Source organism: Oncorhynchus keta, chromosome 14, assembly GCF_023373465.1.
Source record: "Oncorhynchus keta strain PuntledgeMale-10-30-2019 chromosome 14, Oket_V2, whole genome shotgun sequence".
Classification (NCBI taxonomy): domain Eukaryota; kingdom Metazoa; phylum Chordata; class Actinopteri; order Salmoniformes; family Salmonidae; genus Oncorhynchus; species Oncorhynchus keta.
In genome coordinates, this window is record NC_068434.1 from 74325666 (window position 1) to 74351280 (window position 25615).

General features: G+C 42.9%; 1 protein-coding gene across 5 annotated transcripts in view; it reads left to right on the forward strand.

Annotated features, from left to right (window-relative positions):
* The first annotated feature begins 489 nt into the window (after positions 1-489).
* The window catches only part of LOC118393986 (diacylglycerol lipase-alpha-like), a 40452-nt gene continuing 15326 nt past the window's right edge, over positions 490-25615 (forward strand). Inside the window, exons 1-14 of one of the 5 annotated variants that reach the window (XM_035787252.2) lie at positions 490-1067; positions 1144-1241; positions 16718-16819; positions 17005-17216; positions 20807-20908; positions 21115-21253; positions 21386-21445; positions 21563-21650; positions 21795-21929; positions 22073-22150; positions 22252-22376; positions 22773-22923; positions 23622-23705; positions 25287-25364. In XM_035787252.2, the coding sequence (XP_035643145.1) occupies positions 16725-16819; positions 17005-17216; positions 20807-20908; positions 21115-21253; positions 21386-21445; positions 21563-21650; positions 21795-21929; positions 22073-22150; positions 22252-22376; positions 22773-22923; positions 23622-23705; positions 25287-25364 (1347 nt within the window). In that variant the 5' untranslated portion in view covers positions 490-1067; positions 1144-1241; positions 16718-16724. Of the gene's footprint in view, positions 1242-16717; positions 16820-17004; positions 17217-20082; positions 20571-20806; positions 20909-21114; positions 21254-21385; positions 21446-21562; positions 21651-21794; positions 21930-22072; positions 22151-22251; positions 22377-22772; positions 22924-23621; positions 23706-25286; positions 25365-25615 lie in introns of those variants that run through there. The other 4 variants (XM_052462554.1, XM_035787253.2, XM_052462553.1 and 1 more) reach the window with 4 other exon arrangements.

The window sequence follows — 25615 nt, forward strand, 5'->3', positions numbered from 1 at the left end:
TACAACAAACTTACAACTCTGAAAATCAGTATCCATTTGGTATATCAAGTAGGCCTATATTCAACAGTGTCGACATTACTAAGAATGAATATTTCAGCCAGCTTATTTCTATTTTAGGGTGATGCCTGACAGTCTGCCATGGACAGATGACCCAAAGCTGTTGAGGTCGCAGCAGACTGATGGATATGGGGAAGCCTTCCCAAGTTGTGTAGTCTAATAGTGTTAGCATATTAATGGAAAATGCATTTGGCTAATTATGTGCTTGTAATATTTGTTTTGCTGATATTTTAAAGAAAATGTGGTCTGCCCATGTTTTGCATTCAGAGCCAGTCTGAGCGCAGGGCACATCTATTTAATAAAAGTGTAGCTCAGGAAATGACGCGGGTCCACGCCCAAACTCTACAGTTGGAGATTCCTCGATATTCACAAACCACCAGTCGTGCATTTCACAGTATGCCAGCGGTTTATACAGTGCATACAATCGCCGAAGCCTGCGTGAACGACGCAAATCCAACTGGCTCTATTGTAGGGCGATGGATGACGTAAAGTTCCTACGTAAATGACGCAGTGGTGATTCGGTGTTTGATCCGCAGCTGCGGAATAGGGAATGGGAATAGAAACGACGTATCTTTTCAGGGGTAAAAAAATTGGTCTGTCGGCTGGTATTACAACAACCAATTTCTTGGGACCAGCTACTTGAAGTAGTCTGATTGGGTTCGGGTGTTGTCCGGTTGGTTGTCACATGATACAATATAAAAAGATTGTGTAGCGATTTATTTGTTCAACTTCACTCTCTGTCAGTGAGAAACATTGTATGGATGAACCTCCCGGCTCTCCTACATGGCGTGAAGAGACATCGGTCAGCGGATATCCTACATATCGACGACGTGTTGCAATTTATCGATGAATTAAGACCTTGAATTCCAAGGCAGAGTAAATGGAGCGCGTGTCTGCACGGTTTTGACTCTAGGTTACGGTATGATCCAGCTGCGACCCTTATCTGATTGCCTGGCCCGGTTTCCAGTGGAACCTGTCACTTGAAGTACCGTGGTTGGATTCATAGGGAGGTACGTGTGTGTTCTGCCAGCCACGGTTCAGTGCAATATTGTCGCTGCGGAGTTTTACAGGGTTTATCCCCGGCAGAGCACTGGTCCAGGTCCGCATGGAGGTGAGCAAGAGTAGGATGGGAGAACGAACAGAACCGATGCAGTGGGTCTTGGCAAGGCATCGTCACAATACAGGTGAGAAAGAAGCCCAACGGCGGATCAATGTTTAAAAAATAAATAAAAAATACCTTTATTTAACCAGGCAAGTCTTAAGAACATATTCTTATTTTCAATGACGGCCTGGGGAACAGTGGGTTAACTGCCTGTTCAGGGGCAGAACGACAGATTTGTACCTTGTCAGCTCGGGGGTTTGAACTCGCAACCTTCCTGGTACTAGTCCAACGCTCTAACCACCAGGCTACGCTGCCGTCATACAGTGACAGCGTGAATTTCTTACCTATGTAGACAATAACCTTTTCTAAAATATCAACTGGGGTAGCAATATTACTCGTGCATTTTTTTCTTAGTTTTACCTACCTTGGTGATAAGGAAGAGATTAGGCAAATTCGGGCATTTGGTTATGGCTCAACAATTAGTGGCAGGTCCATTATTGATTTAAGGAAGGCTCAACCCACAGCAAACCTTGCAGATTAGGCCAGATGTATTCAAACCTTTTCTCTACCATGTCTTTACTCCTTTATTATTGCATCATTGTGGAGTCTTTCTGCAGAATGTCCAGTGTTTTTGCATTGCTCTCAATAACCCTTTAGGACAGGGCAGGCTATGATGCTCATGTGCAGACATGCAGCAGGTGGAGAGAGACTGGATAAAGCACATGTAGCTCAATGGGTGAAGATCCAGCCTTTTATCAGCGTCATAGCTGGGCCTACAGAGATAAATGCTTGTCATACCAATAGAATGAATGCCCAGTCACAATCACTTTATTTCCATGAGTGCCAATATAGCTTCCCTAGGACTGCCAATATAGCTTCCCTAGGTGCTCTGCATGTTTTCTTGAAGGCTCGAACATGGACAAGTGGATCATGTAATATATGTGAGTTTGTATTACAGGTGTATGTCTGTGTATCAAGCATGATCTGTTTGCAGTAGTGTAAAAGTGATGATGTTCTGAAAGTTGTTACTACTTGGAGAGTTGTTATGACTGTTGTGTAATACTAGAAGACAAAAGCCAGTGGGCAGAGAGATGCAGTGTACATTGATTACGGTCACATTCAAAGTGTCTTCAGTGGATTTGAGACCCAGTTTGCCCCCTAAAGCTGGTTTAAATCCCTGTAGTAATCTCGCATTCAGACTCAGTTTACCCAGGGGTGTGTTCATTATGCTGATTCTGTTGCAAAGCATTTCTTAAACGGAAGCAACTGGAACATAACGGGGCGGGACCTACCTAAAGTTGTCCAATAGAAACTCTAGTTTTTTTACTGTGTTACAGTTCAAATACTGTAAAGATATAAGTTGATCTTAAATAAATTCATTAGGCCCTAATCTATGGATTCACATGACTTGGAGTTCAGATATGCATCTGTTGGTCACAGATACCTTAAAAAAAAGATAGGAGTGGTGTGGATCAGAAAACCAGTCAATATCTGGTGTGACCACCGTTTGCCTCATGCAGCTCAACACATCTCCTTCGCATAGTTTGTCAGGCTGTCGATTGTGGCCCGTGGAATGATGTCCCACTCTTCAATGGCTGTGCAAATTTGCTGGATATTGGCGGGAACTGGAACACGCTTTTGTACACTTTCATCCAGAGCATCCCAAACATGCTCAATGTGTGACATGTCCGGTTAGTATGCAGGCCATGGAAGAATGGGGACATTTTCAGATTCGAGGAATTGTGTACAGATCCTTGTGACATGGGGCTGAGTATTATCATGCTTAAACATGAGGTGATGGCGGCGGATGAATGGCACGACAATGGGCCTCGTCGCGGTATCTCTGTGCATTCAATTGCCATCGATAAAATGCGATTGTGTTCATTGTCCGTAGCTTATGCCTGCTCATACCATAACCCCACCGCCACCATGAGGCACTCTGTTCACAACGTTGACATCAGCAAACTGATCACCCACATGACACCATACACGCTCTCTGTCATCTGCCCGGTACAGTTGAAACCAGGATTTGTCTGTGAAAAGCATACTTCTCCATTGTGCCAGTGGCCATCGAAGGTGAGCATTTGCCCACTGAAGTCTGTCACGACGCCAAACTGCAGTCAGGTCAAGACCCTGGGGAGGATGATGAGCACTCAGATGAGCTTCCATAAGACAGTTTCTGACATCTTGTGCAGAAACTCTTTGGTTGTGCAAACCCACAGTTACATCAGCTGTCCGGGAGGCTGGTCTCCGATGATCCCGCAGGTGAAGAAGCTGGATGTGGTGGTCCTGTGGTGGAGTGGTTACACGTGGTCTGCGGTTGTGAGGCTGGTTGGATGTTCTGCCAAATTCTCTAAAACAACGTTGGTAGCGGCTAATGGTAGAGAAATTAACATTCAATTCTCTGGCAACAGCTTTGGTGGATATTCCTACAGTCACAACTGCACGTTCCCTCAACTGTGGCATTGTGTTGTGACAAAACTGCACATTTTAGTGGCCTTTTATTGCCCCCGGCACAAGGTACACCTGTGTAATTATCAAGTTGTTTCATCAGCTTCTTGAAATGTCACACCTGTCAGGTGGATGGATTAGCTTGGCAAATTAGAAATACTCACTAACAGGGATGTAAACAAACTTCTGCACCAAAGTTGAGAGAAATAAGCTTTTTGTGCATATGCAAAATGTTGGGGATCTTTTAGCGCATGTTGCGTTTTATATTTTTGATCAGTACAGTTGAAAAACGTTCCATTTGGACTAATAATTACGCTGCAGTACTGTGGCTCTGCTGCTTCTCTACCTTAGCAGTGAGAAGAGGACAGGTTTTCTTTACTTTTTCCTTCTCAACCTCTTTCCAAACGTTTATGGAACAAGCTTGATTTCAATACCTGGGATGAGACTGGAGTGTGTATGTGTGAGATGTACATTCATGTTGCACACGCACAGATCTGTTTCCAGTAGAGGTGCTATTGAGATTTTGCTTTGGTCATTTCACAGCAACTACTCCCTAGCCAATAATTCCCATCACAACATACAAGTGTCACATTCTGGACTTCATGACAACAATCTACACAGATTTCTCCAACATAAGATTAAATCTAATATGGGTAAGATCACACTGGTGGTATGGCCATATTATAAATGAAACTGCTTTTCTCAGACAGAAACCTGGTGTCCCTGTTTGACAAACACAACCATTTAAAAGCCTAATAATCCATTAGATCTACAGTAGGGGGCTAAGAGGTTCCTAGCCACACAGTACAACAGAATACTGTCCGTTTTGTTTACACCTGCTTCCACTTACTCCCTCCCTGCTGACTCCCCAACCCCCACAGAGTACCTCTCCACTCCCCTCCTCTCGGTTGTGTCTTTCACAAAGTGTGTCTGAAATGGCACCATATTCTCTATAGAGCCCTACAAACCCTGGCCAAAAGTAGTGCACTATAAAGGGAATAGGGTGCTTCTTTTTGACAGCCTCAATGTGACAAACCACATATAATGTATGTCATTTATGTTTTTTGTATTAAAAGAGGGATAGGTTTTATCTGGAGTACTGTGATGGTCATGGCATTTTTGGACTACAAAAAAACTGTAAATGATTAACTTGTGAAGTAATTTACCGCGACAGTTTATAAGGAGCTTATCAAGTCACATATGGTCATACATCAGGACCAAACATTTTGCAGAAGAAAATACTATTAAATAAATGTATACAAATACTGAGCTATATTGTATGCAACATCTTTGAGGGAAATTATATTATTTATTGCAAATGCATTTTCTCAAGAGAAATATATTTAGTTTAACAAGTAATATTTCTTCTAAAAAAGGTGGTCAAAATTATTGCTTCCCCTGTTGTCAATACCTCACCCTGCCTTTTTGTTTAAATGTTTTGAGATATGAGAACACATTGGGAGGGATCAGTCTTTTTTCCTCATCTTTATTAAGGGTGGCAATAATTATGGACCTGACTGAATGCCACATACTGTATTTGTTCTAGTGTGTGGTGGTGAAAGCACACCGGTGTTTGTGGAAGCATAGGGGGAAAACTCCCAGTGTATTTTGCGAGCCCAGCCTTGCGGTGTGAGGACTGAGGAGGATATTAGGGGTGAAGTGTATTGGTGAGGTGTTCGGCATGAATAGGGGAGAGATTGGGACATTATCGAGAGTCCACAGGGGGATGTTAACCCAGGCTGGCAGAGCAGTGCAGTTGCAGCAGGGCCCTGTCTCTCCCTCCCTCTGTCTCTCGGCTCCCAGCCCTGTACCCGTCTGCTCCAGCCTCCATGTGCAGCTCTCTCCCTTTCTGCCTGGGTCAGTGTCACACTATACACAGAGCTTCTCTCTTGTGAGTTCCTACATACTCATCACACGTTCTTCTCCTAGTAGGCCTACTCCTCCATTTTCCTCCTTCACCTCTCTTTTATTACGACATCCTCTTCCATGCACCATCCAGCCTACCTTTAACATGAAATCTCTGGCCTGTCTCCCTCTTTTCCTGTCTCATCTATTTGCTTTATCCATCCATCTTTCTCCCTGGACTCACTTCTTCTCACTCTACCCACACGCTCATTGTCTATTCATATTTTAGAAGACGTTTGTGACCGTGAAAACAGTGTCATGCGTTTGCACCATTTCCACAGTGAAGAAACCTACATTTTCTTTCTCCCCCCCCCCATTCTTTATCTAACTTATCCAGGTTCTGGTTTTGGCTTCATGCCGCTCTTTCCCTTTTTTAGACTGAAAGCCATGTGCCACTCACTCCCACTCTCCCTCTGCCTCTTTCTCTGTCTTTCGCTCACACTCCCGCCCACTCAATCCCTTTCACCTCTCCTCCCTCCACACTCTATTCTCTGACTTTGTGATAGTATATGCATTTGGATGTATGTGTGTAAATATGAAGTTCAGATTGTGTAGCCCACTTGTTTGTGTGTACTCATTATGCATTATGTGCAGTGAAGTCTCTGTCTTTTGAGTCTGATAAAAAAACATGAGCTGGCGCACACCCAGAGAACATTATTTTATGTAGAGGTGCGGAGAATAAACTATAAGATATAAAATAGTTGCACACTCAATATATTAACTCGGCATCCGAAACGTTGGTGATTTACCCAATAAATTACTGGCAGTTTTTATATATTCATTTTGATGTCCGAGCCTGGACAGAGAAAATAGAGCCTTCCTGTTGCATAGAACCGTGTGGTTTCTCCATGATTTATGAGAAGAAATTGCATTACTGTATTTAAGGATTTATTAGAGGTATTGGATCAAATGTATTATTACAGTTGTTCAATGTCAGTGTTTTCTCTAAATAACTTATTTAAAAGTGTAACAAAAGTCCTCCCATTATGAGGATAACGACACTAAGCCTTTTTTCTAAAATGTTTTATGAAATTGAAGTACACTGCCTCCCGAGTGTCAGTGTCAAAGATCCACCAACATATTTTACATAATGAGGTATTTTCTGCATATGCATTGTTCTTTCGAAGGGCAAACTCAATTAAAATGTATGCCAAACAAAAACTATTGATTTTAAAGTTTATCAACCCATACAACTCTATGCACAAGGTGTAATTCAACAAATGTACACGGAACATTTTACAAAACCACATTGAAAGACCTAAGCAAAGATTGTAACGCCATTTAGGTAAATGGTCACAAACTGAGTGATATTTCTTTTCCAAAAAATGTCTGCTCCAAATTCAAAGATGTCTTCAGAAAGAATGGGGTGTCAGCTGTGACATGACAACTTGAGTTTGAAAAACTCTCAGTACAGCTGTGTTCAATACAATACCAGAAAATAGAGTACTACATTATACTCTAATCTCTACTTTTCTTTACTCTACTGTACTCTACTGTCCAAACCTGCGACACATAGACGTCTATGATTGGTTCAGATTTGGTCCGGACTGGACCAAATCTGAACCAATCATGGACATCTATGTTTAGGCCAGATGAAGGTTGGTCCAGACGTCTGTGTTGAAATAAACTCTGCTCCAGACTGGACCAAAAAACTATGACTGTGGACATTGAAATCAAGGCCAGGGTGGACTGGCAACTCTGTCCGGTGTCGGTCGGTGCTCAGTGGGTGAAGATGCTGGTTACAGTAAATGGAATGAGAGGAAGGTCATGGGTAGATGTCAGTAAGAGCTGGGAGAGGTGACATGCATTGGAGAGCGAGGTACGTGGTCAGTTGTACAAATGAATGCATTCAACCAAAATGTGTTTTTCACATTTAAGGGTGCAATATGCAGAAATCACTCCGCCATTTTGAACCAGCGACCTTTCTGTTACTGGCCCAACACTCTTAACCGCTAGGCTACCTGCCGGTAGGGGTTGTCCAGAGTTTTCACAGTTTTGCTTTGATGACCAGATGACAGAAATAGAAAGAAAACCGTTATCAGCTGAACATAACAGTATGGCAGTGGAAGGGAGGACGGTAGCAACTGTGGTTTGTGACTGTTAGGATTTCCCAGTGTAGCCAGTTTAATTGCAGATATTCTGTTACCGATTTGGTAACACAATTTCAGTTTTTAATAACCAAATCATTCATAAACAAAATTTATCATAGTAAAAACACTAGCTAGTTGATAGGTCTCTACCTTCTTACTTCTGTGAACTTTAATTATCCTCCCTTCTCATGAGGGAGAAATATTTGAAAATATCTTAAAGATATGTGGGGTTTTGGTAATGGAATTTTAAGGCACAAGGCAATGTTTCTTAAACTACTGAACAAAAATATAAATGCAACAATTTCAAAGATTTTACTGAGTTACAGTTCAGATAAGGATATCAGGCAATTTTAATTAATTAGGCCCTAATCTATGGATTTCACCTGACTGGGAATACAGATATGCATCTGTTAAAAGATACTTAAAAAAATAAAATTTGGGGCATGGATCAGCAAACAAGTACGTATCTGGTGTGACCACCATTTGCCTCATGTAGCGTGACACATCTCCTTAGCATAGAGTTGATCAGGCTGTTGATTGTGGTCTGTGGAATGTTGTCCCACTCCTCTTTACTGACTGCGAAATTGCTGGATATTGGTGGGAAGTTGAACACGCTGTTGTACACATCGATCCAGAGCATCCCAAACATGCTCAATGGGTGACATGTCTGGTGAGTATGCAGGCCATGGAAAAACTGGGATATTTTCAGCTTCCAGGAAATGTGAACAGATCCTTGTGACATGGGGCTGTGCATTGTCATGCGGCGGATGAATGGCACAACGATGGGCCTCAGGATCTCGTCACAGTATCTCTGTGCATTGAAATTGCCATTGATAAAATAGTTGTGTTCATTGTCCGTAGCTTATGCCCGCCCATACCATAACCCCACCGCCACCATGGGGCACTCTGTTCACAATGTTGACATATGGGTGAGTATACCGCTCTCCCATACCATACACGCGGTCTGCAATCTGCCCGGTACAAGCAACGTGCCAGTGGCCATCAAAGGTGAGCATTTGCCCACAGAAGTGAATTAAGACACTGAACTGCAGTCAGGTCAAGACCTGGGGAGGACAACACGCATGCAGATGAGGTTCCCTGTGATGTTTCTGACAGTGTGTGATGTTGTTCCCCTAGATTATGCCCCAAATTGCACACAAGGACCAATTCAAATAGGCCAGGTCAAGAGGGGATGATAATAATAATAATAGTGTTTTTTTTATTTAATTACAGCTGCATAGCTAATGTTTTTCTTTGGTGTACAAACACTTTTTCATATCAATATTGTACATGTGATTGTAAAAGTCTTGTGTATTTTGTTTTTGCCCATCGTGGGTTATCTGTATTTCCGTACCCCCTTATTGTTCTCTTTTGCCTGACCTTTGGCTAGGAGCTAGGACTGTGCCAAGGGTTAACAAAATGTGTGTTGTCTCTTCGTGTGCAGGGTAAATAAAAATAATTCCACTAGCAGACCTTCAGTTGTGGCAGCGTCCTAATTAAAAGTACACAACAACGCAGAACGAACCACGTGACATGTGCAGAAATTCTTAAGTTGTGCAGGTGGCTTGTCTCTGATGATCCCGCAGGTGAAGAAGCTGGATGTGGAGGTCTTGGGCTGGCATGTTACACGTGGCCTGCGGTTATGAGGCCGGTTGGACGTACTGCCAAATTCTCCAAAACAACGTTGGAGGTGGCTTATGGTAAAGAAATGAACATTAAATTCTCTGGCAATGGCTTTGGTGGACATTCCTGTAGTCAGCATGCCAATTGCATGCTCCCTCAACTTGAGACATCTGTGGCATTGTGTTGTATGACAAAACTGCACATTTTAGAGTGGCCTATTATTGTCTCCAGCACAAGGTACACATGTGTAATGATCGAGCTGTTTAATCAGCTTCTTGAAATGCCACACCTGTCAGGTGGATGGATTAGCCTGGCAAATTACAAATGCTTACTAATGGGGATGTAAACATTTCTGCACAAAATATGAGAAATAAACTTTTGTGTGTATGGAACATTTCTAGGATCTTTTATTTCAGCTCATGAAACATGGGACCAACATGTTACACGTGTTTTATATTTTTGTTCAGTGTAAATGTGTTTTGTGTTTTTATGATACTCTTTTAAGACTTTTTCTGGTAGATGTTTTCTAAGACTCATTTTTCATATGTTTGACAAGAAATTGACGCCTTTGCTTATCCATTTTTTTTTAGGATAACGTTTACATTAAAAAAAAATATATATATATATATATATATGACTCGTAGTTTTCATTTGACATGCTCCTATGAACTTAACATGTTGGTGCTCCATGAGTATTTTACATGGAAATGACCCATAGCACCGGTTCCAATCCAAATTCCAATGCTGTTTAGCAATCTCTAGGAGCACTGAATAAGGTCAATAACATCAAGAATTTTATCAAGTACCATGACGTTTTAACCAAAATCCTGGTTGCCTCTGCCAGGAGACTGAAACTTGTGAATCTTCCAGCAAGTCATTGACCCCAAGCACACATAAGTCCATAAGTATAGAGGAAGGATATAGAAGGATTCTGTATGGAGGAATGGTCTATGATCAATCCCAATGGTTTCTCCAATCTTATAAAACATTTTAGAAAAAGGCTCAGCGTTGTTATCCTTGGAGGGTGCTGGATTTTTGAAAACCGAAAGATTCAATAATTTTGAGCACTTTTCTTTCCGATTTTTATTTTTTATTACTTATTCAACAAAATCACTTTGATAAATTATATTTTTAGGTCATACAATTGTTTGTATTTTTGAGGCACACAATATAGCTCAGTATTTTTATATTGCATTTTTTTTTGGCTTGTCTTTATCAAGGGATCCAATCATTCTAGATACCACCATATACACAGTCCCCTCCAAAGGCATTGCAATGAGGTGACAGCTAGCTTTCAGATTAAGTGTCAAAGAATGTCAACCAGCCATACCGACAGAGAGGCTGAAGCATTGGACTGGGGATAATTGGACTGCATTTAAATAACTAATCTACTAATCCCACATCAAATTACTTATCAATATACCTCCATCTATCCTACCTCCTCAAATTCATCAGGCCTCAAATGGCTGTGAAATTAAATGTGGGTCCAAGTTGGTGCTGATGGTTTGGAGTGGGTGGGTGTGGGTCATAGCCTCAATTACTTTACTATGATGATTTTCTATCAGGTAAAATGCCACCTAGGGTGATAGGCAGTGTGTTTGATAAGAAGTTAACCTGATTTTACCAAGATTTTTGAAAATGAATTTTCTCTAATGTTTGATTTAATAGTAGGCCTAGCCTATATGAGAGCAGCCTTTTTCTAACCTCACCTGAAGGAAAGCATTACAAATACCACCATTTAGAGCTTTATGACAGTAATGGGAGTGATAACCTGGATTGTTTATTTTCAAACCAGTTGTATTGCTCTCTGTGTTTGCAGAGATGTGCTAAGGTCCAGAGACCGTCTATTTGCTTTTATGGGCGAACCCTCCTGAGTTGGCCTAAAACGGAGAGAGCGAGGGAGGCAAGATGTTTGCTTACCAAACTTAAACATGAAGCATCACTGTGTGACCCACTTAAACTTGACCTGATGCAAATGGCACGTGGAGACTGCCGCAGTTAGACTCAAAATGCTGTATGAGACAGGAACAGTTTGGTTTGTTTTAATGTGCTGCATAAACACGCTTGGCACAATAAACCTGCTGTAACTAGTATGTGAAATAGGGATCCGGTGTTAAACCTACTGTCAAATGTAGTATAGCTCACTAAACAAATGGCTGTGTAAAATAGTTAATTGTGAACATGACTTTACCCATCTGTATGGGCAAAAAAACATTATTTAACAAGGTAGGCTAGGTGAGAACAAGTTCTCATTTAAAACTGCGACCTGGCCAAGATGAAGCATAGCTGTGCGACCAAGAACAACAACACATAAACAAACGTACAGTCAATAACAGAAAATAAAAATAGATCTATGTACAGTGTGTGCAGATGTAGGGAGGTCGGCAGTAAATTGTCCATAGAGGTGAAAATAATTACAATTTAGCATTAATACTGGAGTGATATATGTGCAGATGATGATGTGCAGGTAGATACTGGGGTGCAAGAGAATCTGAGAATCTGTGGGATGATTTGAAGCGGGCTGTCTATGCTCGGCAACCATCAAACCTAACTGAACTGGAGATGTTTTGCAAGGAGGAATGGTCCAAAATACCTTCATCCAGAATCCAGACACTCATTAGAGGCTATGGGAAGCGTCTAGAGGCTGTTATTTTAGCAAAAGGAGGCTCTACTAAATATTGATGTGATTTTTCTATTGGGGTGCCCAAATTTATGCACCGGTCTAATTTTGTTTTGATGCATATTGCTAATTTTCTGTTAATCCAATAAACCTAATTTCACTACTGAAATATTACTGTGTCCATCAGTTATTTGATAGATCAAAATGAGATGTGACAAGAAGGTTTGCTGTGTCTGTCAGCGTAGTGTCCAGAGCATGGAGGCGCTACCAGGAGACAGGCCAGTACATCAGGAGACGTGGAGGAGGCCGTAGGAGGGCAACAACCCAGCAGTAGGACCGCTACCTCCGCCTTTGTGCATGGAGGAGCAGGAGGAGCACTGCCAGAGCCCTGCAAAATGACCTCTAGCAGGCCACAAATGTGCATGTGTCTGCTCAAACGGTCAGAAACAGCCTCCATGAGGGTGGTATGAGGATCCGACGTCCACAGGTGGGGGTTGTGCTTACAGCCCAACACCGTGCAGGACGTTTGGCATTTGCCAGAGAACACCAAGATTGGCGCACTGTGCTCTTCACAGATGAAAACCGGTTCACACTGAGCACATGTGACAGTCTGGAGACACCGTGGAGAACGTTCTGCTGCCTGCAACATCCTCCAGCATGACCGGTTTGGCGGTGGGTCAGTCAGGGTGTGGGGTGGCATTTCTTTGGGGGGCAGCACAGCCTTCCATGTCAGAGGTAGCCTGACTGCCATTAGGTACCAAGATGAGATCCTCAGACCCCTTGTGAGACCATATGCTGGTGTGGTTGGCCCTAGGTTCCTCCTAATGCAAGACAATGCTAGACCTCATGTGGCTGGAGTGTGTCAGCAGTTCCTGCAAGAGGAAGGCATTGATGCTATGGACTGGCCCGCCCGTTCCCCAGACCTGAATCCAATTGAGCACATCTGGGACATCATATCTCGCTCCATCAACTGACGCCACGTTGTACCACAGACTGTCCAGGAGTTGGCGGATGCTTTAGTCCAGGTCTGGGAGGAGATCCCTCAGGAGACCATCCGCCACCTCATCAGGAGCATGCCCAGGCGTTGTAGGGAGGTCATACAGGCACGTGGAGGCCACACACACTACTGAGTCTCATTTTGACTTGTTTTAAGGACATTACATCAAAGTTGGATCAGCCTGTAGTGTGGTTTTCCACTTTAATTTTGAGTGTGACTCCAAATCCAGACCTCCATAGGTTGATAAATTTGATTTCCATTGATCATTTTTGTGATTTTGTTGTCAGCACATTCAACTATGTAAAGAAAAAAGTATTTAATAAGAATTTCATTCATTCTGATCTAGGATGTGTTATCTTAGTGTTCCCTTTATTTTTTTTGAGCTGTGTGTGTATGTATGTATGTATGCATGTATGCATGTATGCATGTAATTATTAGTTGTGAAAATGTTAATATTCCACCCATGAGGCCACCAGGTCATTTTAATACAGGAAAGGGTTTTGAGTGACGTCACTGGACAGACAAAGCATTATGCTGAAGAGGTTCCTCTGGGTGTGCTGTGTGGGGAACAAAACATTTCTCACATGCAGGGACTTGTCATACAAACATTCCACAAAACACATGTTAGTTGGATTCACAGATCCAAATTAGATTCACAGATCCAAATTAGAATAGATTGTAGTTGTGCGAGATTCTATGACTCACAGTTGACAGAAAATAGAGAACTGTCTTGCAGAGTGGCCTGAAACCACTTACACAATACTACATTTCCCCAAAGGAACACGATAAAGAAATTAATTTAACGGACTGTCGTTTCTCTTTGCTCATTTGAGCTGTTCTTGCCATAATATGGATTTGGTCTTTTACCAAATAGGGCAATTTTCTGTATACCACCCCTACCTTGTCACATCACAACTGATTGGCTCAAACGGCTTAAGAAGGAAAAACATTCCACAAATTAACTTAACAAGGCACACCTGTGAATTGAAATGCATTCCGGGGGGCTACCTCATGAAACTGGTTGAGAGAATGCTAAGAGTGTGCAAAGCTGTCATCAAGACGAAGGGTGGCTACTTTGAAGAATCTCAAATGTATCAAATATATTTTGATTCGTTTTAACACTTAATTTTTTTTTTTTATACTACATGATTCCATGTGTGAAATGTAATAGTTTTGATGTCTTCACTATTCTACAATGTAGAACATTTTTTTTTAAATAAAGAAAAACCCTGGAATGAGTAGGTCTGTGCAAACCTTTGACTGGTACTGTATGTTCTCTCTTCAACTGGTTTTGGGACATTTCTAACAGCTTAATATGGTCTCTGCATTTCCAAGCTGAAGGTGCCATCCACATTCCTAAAATGTTCTTCTTTGAGGTCTTTATGACCTCGAAGTCTCTTAGTCTCGCTGAGTCTCTTAGTATCACTTAGCTTTCCTGCCATGTTGTTGATGCTGAGTCTGTTGAATAAAATGGCTCATTATTGTATCCCTACAATATTTCTCAATTATTTCTTCATGTTACACCACGAAAGAAAACGCTTTCAAAAGTTTTCCAATTCAACAGAACCCCAGTTCTACCTACCTAAGTGCATTTGATAAATGTCTACCCAGTGTCTTACACATCTCTAGGGTGATGGATGCCCTATGCTAAGCACATGTGGTGGCCTGTGGGTTTAAGACATACACTGAGAATGATTAATATCCTCGTTTTGAAGCTACAGTAGAAAAACCTATTTCAGCAGAGGTCACTGGACGGCAGAACACTGCTTGAGTGGGCTCTGGGGAGGTCACTGCCATATGGGAGGGCTTGGAGTTGGACAGTGGATATTACTGTGAGATGAGCTGGGTGTTGTCAGTATGAGCACTAATGGAGTACAGCCAAACCAAGGAGTATGGATCAGCCTGTGTTGTAGTACTTGGTCTAACTCATTTTTTTTATCATCAAAGGAATTTATCCCAAATGAATACTACTATATGGCCGTATTCCATACAGTTTCTATGACCTGGGTATTGTGGATTTGTGTTGACTGGCATACAGTTACATGTGTAGTTCCTAGAATAGCCTACCAGTTGGCAAAGGAAAGCTGTTTACGCCTGCCATTAAAATCCATAATCTTTTTTAGAGGCCCTAAAAGGCAAGCAATGTTAATAGTTAATATGTAACCTATTATACTTTCTGAAAGACGAAGGGACAGTTAGGGGTTTGAGAACAGAAACTGCTTCTCCCTACAATTGTATTTTATTTTTATTTCACCTTTATTTTACTAGGCAGTTCAGTTAAGAACAAATTCTTATTTACAATGACGGCCTACACCGGCCAAACCCAGACGACGCTGGGCCAATTGTGCGCCGCCCTATGGGACTCCCAATCACGGTCGGTTGTGATACAGCCTGGATTCGAACCAGGGTGTCTAGTGACACCTCTAGCACTGAGATGCAGTGCCTTAGACTGCTGCGCCACCCGGGAGCCTTCTCCTCAGTCATCTCCTCCGTCAATACCTGTCCCAGACTTTTCTAAATCTAGGCCTAATCGGATTCAATAAAAACATATGGGCTTATTGGTATGGGAGAGTGTGCTGCTTCACTGATCCTATTAATATAGCCTTTCCAATGAAAGTGGTAGTGTGTTCCACTGGTAAGATTCCCATGGGGACTGCAACCTGTATCTAGGCTATAACACACAGCCTGGAGGAGAGGAGGGTTTGGAGTGATGACGTCACTGTCTAATAATATATATTATTATTATTATCAAGTGGTGGAGGACAGACCTCTACCGTTGTGGCACCTGCTATATTTCATTAATCTAATTTTTTGTTTTGGCCTAAATGACAAGGGATTTACTCTTATTCCTTTTTTCCCCTCTTCTCTCATACCCCTCCTCCTTCCCTCTTCTCTATAATGTGAATCACACCCACAGGAAGCCATGTGGGAGAGCAGTAATGTTTTCCTAACCTGTAGTGAGACCATATAAACCTGTCACACTGTTTTACCCAGCCTTTATTGAAGCATACACTAGACATAGTTGTCTTGAAAATAATGGAATATGTAGTTGCCGACATTATGCAGTTTTAGGATCCCTGCCCCCACGCTTTATTTAAATTCTCTATAAAAATGAGTCACAAACTTGGTACACTGTTACACTAGGTGTTCCTTACACGGTTTTAACCATCTGCTACCCATGTGTTTTGTGACAGTGGACTTTGCTTCTGTTTTGACCAAATATGCTAACGGAATACCACTATAAGCTAAGGCTAGCCACCTCTCCAGATCCCTCACGCTCTCCCTCTCTTTTACTTCAGTTCAATTTAGGCCTAAGGCACTTTTGACTTGTTTTCGACTGCCCTTTTTGGATGAAGGGAAGAATGAAAAGGGGTGTTCACGTTACCAGAGCATATGGTAACAAACAGACCCATTAAAACAAGTCCTCTTTCATTTACCTGGGCCACATTATCCACATAAACTATCTTAGCTATTATCCCACTGTCTCCCTCTCACACTCTCTTTACCTCCATATTTCCACTTCACCTCTCTCTTTCCATCTGGAGAGTTTCATTGTGAGAAGAAACAGAGCGTACTGATAGTTCTTCTATAGTCTGACTGATGCTGCAGAGCTTTGAGGAAATCTTGGCTATTATGAAAGCTGGTCAGTGGGGAAAGAGGGTCTGGCCTTTTGATCACGCCATGATGTGGACATTGATTTTTTTTACATTTCTCATCCTCTCTTGCTTTCTCAGAGGGCAGCGATGCTGGGTACTGTGGGCAGGATTTGTTAAAGCCAAGGGTGTGTGTTAAACCACTATTTTAAGCGCTCTTTTGTTCAAGGTTGTGAAGATTTGTGTCGTAATGTGCTATTCTTCCTCTCTCCCTCACAGGGCAGTGATGCCTGGTATGGTGATGTTTCGGCGGCGCTGGTCAGTTGGCAGTGATGACCTAGTGCTGCCCGCCCTCTTCCTCTTTCTACTGCACTGCATCTGGTGAGTACTGCATTTGGATGTTTTTCTCTGTGAGTATATGTTCCTGTGTCTGTCTGTGGTCCGGAGTCCCCTCACCAAGCTAAAAGTATGAAGCTGTATGCGAGATGGAATATTTACCCCCAAAAATGTTGTCTGAACCATGGGTGTGTCATCTGTGGGACCATGCCCCTCTCTCCCCCTCCCAGGCTGGTGGTTCTGTCTGTGGTTCTGTTCGGCCTGCCCTATGGCTCGGACCAGTCCTGCTCGGTCACCCTAGTGGACCATGGCCGGGGGTACCTGGGCATCTTGGTCAGCTGCCTGATCTGTGAGAGCGCCATCATATGGCTCAGTATGAGAGGCAGCATCCTCTACACACAGCCCAGAGAAGCTGTGCAATATGTCATCTACATACGACTAGGTAAGACACACCAGCATGTTATCACAGACACACTATATATATGTATGTACAGTGGGGCAAAAAAGTATTTAGTCAGCCACCAATTGTACAAGTTCTCCCACTTAAAAAGACTAGAGAGGCCTGTAATTCTCATCATAGGCACACTTCAACTATGACAGACAAAATGAGGGGGGAAAATCCAGAAAATCACATTATGGGATTTTTTATTAATTTATTTGCAAATTATGGTGGAAAATAAGTATTTGGTCACCTACAAACAAGCAAGATTTCTGGCTCTCACAGACCTGTAACTTCTTCTTCAAGAGGCTCCTCTGTCCTCCACTCGTTACCTGTATTAATGGCACCTGTTTGAACTTGTTATCAGTATAAAAGACACCTGTCCACAACCTCAAACAGTCAAACTCCACTATGGCCAAGACCAAAGAGCTGTCAAAGGACACCAGAAACACAATTGTAGACCTGCACCAGGCTGGGAAGACTGAATCTGCAATAGGCAAGCAGCTTGGTTTGAAGAAATCAAATGTGGGAGCAATTATTAGGAAGATCTCGCAAGATCTCACCCCATGGGGTCAAAATGATCACAAGAACGGTGAGCAAAAATCCCAGAACTACACGGGGGGACCTAGTGAATGACCTGCAGAGAGCTGGGACCAAAGTAACAAAGCCTACCATCAGTAACACACTACGCCGCCAGGGACTCAAATCCTGCAGTGCCAGACGTGTCGTCCTGCTTAAGCCAGTACATGTCTAGGCCCGTCTGAAGTTTGGTAGAGAGCATTTGGATGATCCAGAAGAAGATTGGGAGAATGTCATATGGTCAGATGAAACCAAAATATACCTTTTTGGTGAAAATTCAACTCGTTGTGTTTGGAGGACAAAGAATGCTGAGTTGCATCCAAAGAACACCATACCTACTGTGAAGCATGGGGGTGGAAACATCATGCTTTGGGGCTGTTTTTCTGCAAAGGGACCAGGACAACTGATCCGTGTAAAGGAAAGAATGAATGGGGCCATGTATCGTGAGATTTTGAGTGAAACCTCCTTCCATCAGCAAGGGCATTGAAGATGAAACTTGGCTGGGGTTTTCAGCATGACAATGATCCCAAACACACCACCCGGGCAACGAAGGAGTGGCTTCTTAAGAAGCATTTCAAGGTCCTGGAGTGGCCTAGCCAGAAAATCTAGAAAATCTTTGGAGGGAGTTGAAAGTCCGTGTTGCCCAGCAACAGCTCCAAAACATCACTGCTTTAGAGGAGATCTGCATGGAGGAATGGGCCAAAATACCAGCAACAGTGTGTGAAAACATTGTGAAGACAGAAAACGTTTGATCTCTGTCATTGCCAACAAATGGTATAGAACAAAGTATTGAGTAACTTTTGTTATTGACCAAATACTTATTATCCACCATAATTTGCAAATAAATTCATTAAAAATCCTACAATGTGATTTTCTGGATTTCTTTTTTCTTATTTTGTCTGTCATAGTTGAAGTGTACCTCTGATAAATTACAGGCCTCATCTTTAAGTGTGAGAACTTGCACAGTTGGTGGCTGACTAAATACTTTTTGCCCCACTTTATGCATGTCGGAAAGTATTCAGACCCCTTGACTTTTCCACATTTTATTATGTTCGTATTTTCCTTAAACTGATTCAATTGTTTTTTCCCCTCATAATGACAAAGCAAAAACAGGTTTTTAGAAATGTTTACTAATTTATTTAAAAACTCTAAACGGAAATATTACATTTTATTTAAGTTTTCAGACCCTTTACTCAGTACTTTGTTGAAGCACATTTGGCAATGATCATAGCATCAAGTCTTCTTGTGTATGACTCTACAAGCTTGGCACATCTTTATTTCGTGAGTTTCTCCCATTTCCTGCAGATCTCAAGCAATAGGTTGGATGGGGAGCGTTGCTGCACAGCTATTTTCGGGTCTCTTCAGAGAAGTTCGATCGGGTTCAAGTCCGGGCTCTGGCTGGGCCACTCAAGGACATTGAGACTTGTCCCGAATCCACTCCTGCTTTGTCTTGGCTGTGTGCTTAGGGTCTTCGTCCTGTTGGAAGGTGAACCTACGCCCCAGTCTGAGGTCCTGAGCGCTCTGGAGCAGGTTTTCATCAAGGATCTCTCTGTACTTTGCTCTGTTCGTCTTTGCCTAGATCCTGACTAGTCTCCCAGTCCCTGCCACTGAAAAACATTCCCACAGCATGATGCTGCCACCACCATGCTTCACCGTAGGGATGGTGCCAGGTTTCTTCCAGAAGTGACGCTTTGCATTCTGGCGAAGAATCTTGCTTCTCATTGTTTGAGAGTCTTTTTAGGTGCCTTTTGGCAAACTCCAAGCGGGCTGTCATGTGCCTTTTACTGAGGAGTGGCTTCCATCTGCCCACTCTACCATAAATGCCTGACATAAATGCCTGATGGAGTGCTGCATAGATGTTTGTCCTTCTGGATGGTTCTCCCATCTCCACAGAGGAGTGAACATTGGGTTCTTAGTCACCTCCTTGACTAAGGCCCTTCTCCCCCGATTGTTCAGTTTGGCTGGACGGACAGCTCTAGGGAGGGTCTTGGCGGTTCTAAACTTCTGCCATTTAAGAATGATGAAGGCCACTGTTTTTGGACATTCAATGCTGCAGAAATTATTTGATTTTATTCCCCAGATCTGTGCCTTGACACAATCCTGTCTCGGAGCTCATGTTCTTCAACCTCATGTCTTGGTTTTTGCTATGACATGCACTATGGGACCGTATATAGACAGGTGTGTGCCTTTTCCAAATCATGTCCAATCAATTGATTTTACCACAGGTGGACTCCAATCAAGTTGTAGAAACATCTCAAGGATGATAAATGGAAACAGGATGCAGCTGTGCTCAATTTTGAGTCTCATAGAAAATGTTCTGAATACTTATGTAATGTTGGAATCGGCTAAACTTTGAACATTGGGATATTAAATAAATGATAGAGACGAAGCATTGAGTAGAAAGAATCTGTAGCAACCCAGAAAGCTTTGGAATGTGTTTGATGGAGGAGAGGAGAGAGATGTGTTGATATAGGGAAGACAGATGGATATCTGTGAATTAGGTGAAGGAGGGGTTGAGATCAGGAGGTGAGGGGTGAGGTCAGTTCCCCTTAAGGGAGTAATCAGGGTTAGTATCTGGTTACCTTCTTTCTCTTGGGCATAAACTAAGGATGGAGAGAGGGAGTGTCTTAAGTAGGATGTATATAAACTGTGATGTGAGATGTATTGCTGTCTGATTACAGCTGTACAGAACCTTTGGGAATGATTCAACTTGGTTAAAGCTTCTCTAGTGTTCGTGAGTTATTTACTCTGAAAAACAAGAAGCAAACAGTAAATAAGGTATTTCGTTTTTTTGCAAAAATGTTGCTACCATTTCTAAACTTGTTTTATGGGGTGGGTATTGTGTGTAGATTGCTGAGGATTGATTTATTTTTTAAATCCATTTTAGAATTAGCCTGTAACTTAACAAAATGTGGAAAAAGTTGAGGGGTCTGAATACTTTCTGAAGTATCCTGTCTAATTTCACAATATTGGGTAATGTTGTTTCTCTTCCCTCCCTGCTTTCTCTCTTTCAGCCATCTTGTTGGTGGAGTTGGTATATGCAGTGGTGGGGATCGCCTGGCTTTTCCAATACTACCAACCGTGCTCTGATGTCACTGCCAAGAACCTTGCTTTGGGTGAGTTAGATAAGGAGTACGAGGGAGCAGCAATCACTAGAGTAAATATGTTGTAGACTAGAGTAATCTTCAAAGAGAACAAGGACGGACTTGTAAAACAAAGTAATGGAGTAGAAATGCCCATGGGCATGTTTAGCTTTTCTTACACCATTGCGTGGTTCGTTATAAAGATCACAATATATCAAAACTATCCCGTCTCCCCCCAGGGATTGTGGTGTGCAATTGGCTGGTGATCTTCAGCGTGTGCTTCACCCTCATGTGTACCTTTGACCCCACGGGACGCACATTTGTCAAACTGAAAGCCACCCGGCGACGCCAACGCAACCTCACCACCTACACCCTCAGGTTGGTACCCTCATCCCTGCATACTACAGTCTGTACATCCTTAGGTTGGTACCCTCTTCCCTGCATACTACCGTCTGTACACCCTTAGGTTGGTACGATCTGCCCTACACACTACCATCTCTAAACCCTCAGGTTGGTACCCTCTGCCCTACACACTACCATCTCTACAGAGTATACCACCTGCACCCTCAGGTTGGTACCCTCTTCCCTACACACTACTACCATCTGCCCTACACACTACTACCCTACTCTGTCCACACCCAGCACAGCACACTAAGGTAACCATCCTGCTGTACCTCCCTTCCCCAGACACCGGCTAGAGGAGGGCCAAGCCAGCAGCTGGAGCAGGAGACTGAAGTTCTTCATGTGCTGCACCCGAGCCCAGGACACACAGTCTGTGAGGGAAATATAATTATTGTTCCTCTATCTGTCACCCAACGTCCCATATGATACAATCTATTCAGTGAGAATCAATGGTTATGGTTGGGATCCATTCTTGTGGTTATTCATGGTTCAAACTCTATCTCTCCTCTCCTGTTAGGATGCGTATTCCGAGGTGGCCAGCCTGTTTGCAGAGTTCTTCAGAGATCTGGACATTGTGCCTAGTGACATCATAGCTGGCCTGGTGCTGCTTCGCCAGAGACAGAGGTCTAACAGAGGTGCCATCCTGGACCAGGTAACTGGGGATGGGGACCAGTGTGGAGAGAGAGAGAGAGAGGGATGAGGGGGATAGGCTACAGGTAAAATGGTAAGAGTTGGAGGGCCTGTTTGTGTTTGACAGTCTTATTAGTGTGTGAAATAGTTGTTTTTCTCCTTCAGGCCAATAATGACATTTTAGCCTTCTTATCTGGAATGCCTGTAACTCGCAACACCAAATACCTGGACCTTAAGAACTCGGTGAGTGTGTGTTTGTGGATTTATATTGAACCTCTAAGGCAGCGGTGTAGCCTCTGTCTCTGTGTTGGATATATTTTTAACATTGTGTGTGTGTCCCTCAGACGGAGATGGGCATGTACAAGGAGGTGTGTTACTACATGCTGTTTGCCCTGGCAGCGTATGGCTGGCCCATGTACCTGATGAGGAAGCCTGCGTGTGGGCTGTGCCGCCTGGCCAGCTCCTGCCAGTAAGTCTGCCTGCCTCCCTCCCATCCCATGCACTTACACCGGTTTCACATTTCACATTCATCAGTATTGACAACGTGGTAATCCACTGGGACAATAACACTCTGGTCAGACCCCACTCTCTGACACAGTGGGTAAACAATGGAGCACTGACACACAGCGTGTTCCACTCCACTGTTCAGACAAAACACTGACCCACGCACTAACCACTTGACTAGTGATACAAAGACCTAAATACACTGAATCACACACGTTTGGGTTTTAGACTCACACACTCAATTTATGGACCTATTGTAGTCATCTCTCCCCTTTCTCTCTCTTCCTCTCTCCATTTTCTTCTCTCTCTCGTCTCTTTGTCTGTCCTCTCTCTCTCTCCTTCTCTTCTCCTCCTCTCTCAGCTGTACATCAGGGTCTGGCTCTAGGCTGTCCCAGACAGTGACAGTGGAGGAGGATAACTGTTGTGGCTGTAACGTCCTGGCTATCCGCCGCCACTTCCTGGACAGAGAGCTGAAGCAGGTCCACGTTGTCTACACATCCTGGCACGACGCTGTGAGTACCAAATGGAAGGGTGACAAACTTAGAGGTCAGGGGTCAGTCTGGACAATTACCAGGCATGAGTAGAATACAGAAGATACAACATGCAGTGTTAGTAGAAGCAATTTGCAAAGTACAGATGGACAGGTGTATGATTTGTCATATTGTCTGTCAGTCAACAATTTGCTGTATCACTCTCCTTGGAATTGTTTCTCGAAATGACTTCTTGCTGATATATTGCACTTCGTTCCCTCAATAATATATGTAATATAACACCTTGCATGTAATATAACACCTTGCATTGCTCTGTACCAAGGGAAGTAAATCACACTGCCAATCGTCTGGCTGGATAAATACTATCCAAATCACATCCAAAATATTCCACCTGTTAATTATTTTCTGTTCGCAGAGGGACGTTGCCGTAGCGAGAAAACGAGCACTCAAAACACACTGACTGATTTGTAAAGCAGACTTCTCTATTAACTGGGCCAAGTCTGATTTTCCATCCATTAAACCACACCATGCAGGCTAGCTAGCAGAGGGTCTGGACTCTGCAGACTCGCATCACAGAGGGAGTTAGGCCAGGACACTCCATGATGGAAGTCAACATTATAGTCCTTGGCTGTTTCTTCTGCATGCCTTTGATTGATGTGTGTTACCAAAATAAATAGATTTAGCTGCTGCCTCTCACTATTCTCTCTCTCCCCTCATAGGTTTATGAGACACCTTTCTTTGTGGCTGTGGATCATGGGAAAAAGAAAGTTGTCATCAGCATTCGAGGAACCCTGTCCCCCAAAGTAAGACACAGTGACAAACCAATGACTCACAAGTGACTGACCAGAGAGTCATCAAACTGTCATGGTTGTGTCCCAAATGGCAACCTATTCCCTACACTTTTGACAAGAGCTTCTGGTCGAAAGTTGTGCATGTAGTGTTTAAAAAGAGAGAGAGGGTGATGGCACCTCCCAAAAAGACTGCAACAACCTACACAGTCCACTATATAGGCCAAAAGGTGCTATTTGGGATGCAGACGATGACTCACAAGTGAATGACCAGATAGTCACAAGTCCAAATCAGTCAATCATGGAGCACAATACAATGTTATGCAGTACAACGACTTTCAGTGAAGTTAAATTCCTCGCAGTTCTATGACATCAAATTCCCATGAAGTCTCCATCTTCAACTGAACTCACACACCTTCTCTCTTGTTGGCTGAACATTCTCTGGGCTCAATTTTGCTCAAGTACTGTAAAATCACTATACTCCGCAGCACGATTTATGAGGTAACTTTTCTTTTTTTTCTTTATTTTACCTTTATTTAACCAGGCAAGTCAGTTAAGAACAAATTCTTATTTTCAATGACGGCCTAGGAACAGTGGGTTAACTGCCTGTTCAGTGGCAGAACGACAGATTTGTACCTTGTCAGCTCGGGGGTTTGAACTCGCAACCTTCCGGTTACTTGTCCAACACTAACCAAGGAAAGGAGAATATTATTTAACTGGAGCAGAAAGAATGTGTTGCACTTGCTCGCAGTATTCAGAACTCCCCTCAAATATGCGTCAACCCATCTATTTAAAATGTCATGGTTATTTTTCTCACATCAAAATATTTTTTTCTTTAAAATATTTTTTTCTTTACTTTCTCTCTCTTGTTATCACCTCCTCCAATAAAGACATTCTCTGGCAACTAAGAAAGTATTTTTTAAACCTCCAGATTTGGTCTAGATGTGTCAATGTGTAGTTCATACATGCAGAATTACTGTCTCACCTCAATTAGCCACGAAATCCCTAGTTTGAAAGCGACTGTTTCCTTCAAGCTGTGCCGTGCCATTTTCTCTACATTTCCCCCAATGTGGCCCAGGCCCCTAGCAATTCGAGTTCTGACCAATGAGTTCAGTTCCCTCACATTTGAAAGGGAAAAGGGATACCTAGTCAGTGGCACGACTGAATTCATTCACCCGAAATGTGTCTTCCATATTTAACCCAATAACTAAATCAGAGAGGTTCTGTGTGGCTGCCTTAATCGACATCTGCCTTGATCAAGGGCAGAACGGCAGATTTTTCCACGTTTCCAACTCGGGGATGCGAACAAGCAACCTTTCGGTTACTGTCCCAACGCTCTAACCGTTAGGCTACCTGCCGCTGACTGACAGCTAGCATAGGCCTGTCCAGTGTAATCCAAAATAGGTTGCCGGGAGACTGAGAGCAATGATATGGCGTACATATCTGGACATGTGAAGTAGTACGCAGTTTTCAGGGGCCACTTTTGGCTCGTGAGTGGTACTTTCAGAACTAGTCGCTAAAAAGTTTACAAAAGTACCAGAGAATCTCTTTAAGTGTGTGTGTGTGTGTGTGTGTGTGTGTGTGTGTGTGTGTTAGGATGCCCTGACTGATCTCACAGGGGACTCTGAGCGTCTGCCAGTGGAGGAGCAGCATGGAAACTGGCTGGGCCACAAGGTAAGAATGCATTCACCCAGCCAGACCTAGTCAAATCAGAGGTTCCCTTGGGTGTCTCTTCACCCTTTGTTACAAGCCATCCCCAAGAGATATTGGTCCAATGTGCTCCCAAAGCACAGGGACCATTTCACTTCTCAAAAGTGGAATGATTTATAGATGTAAAATGAGTGGATATTAAAATGATTTAATAAAGATGCTGAAGCGAAGAAAAAATGAATGGAATATTAGTCTGCTCTCTCTCTCTCTCTCTC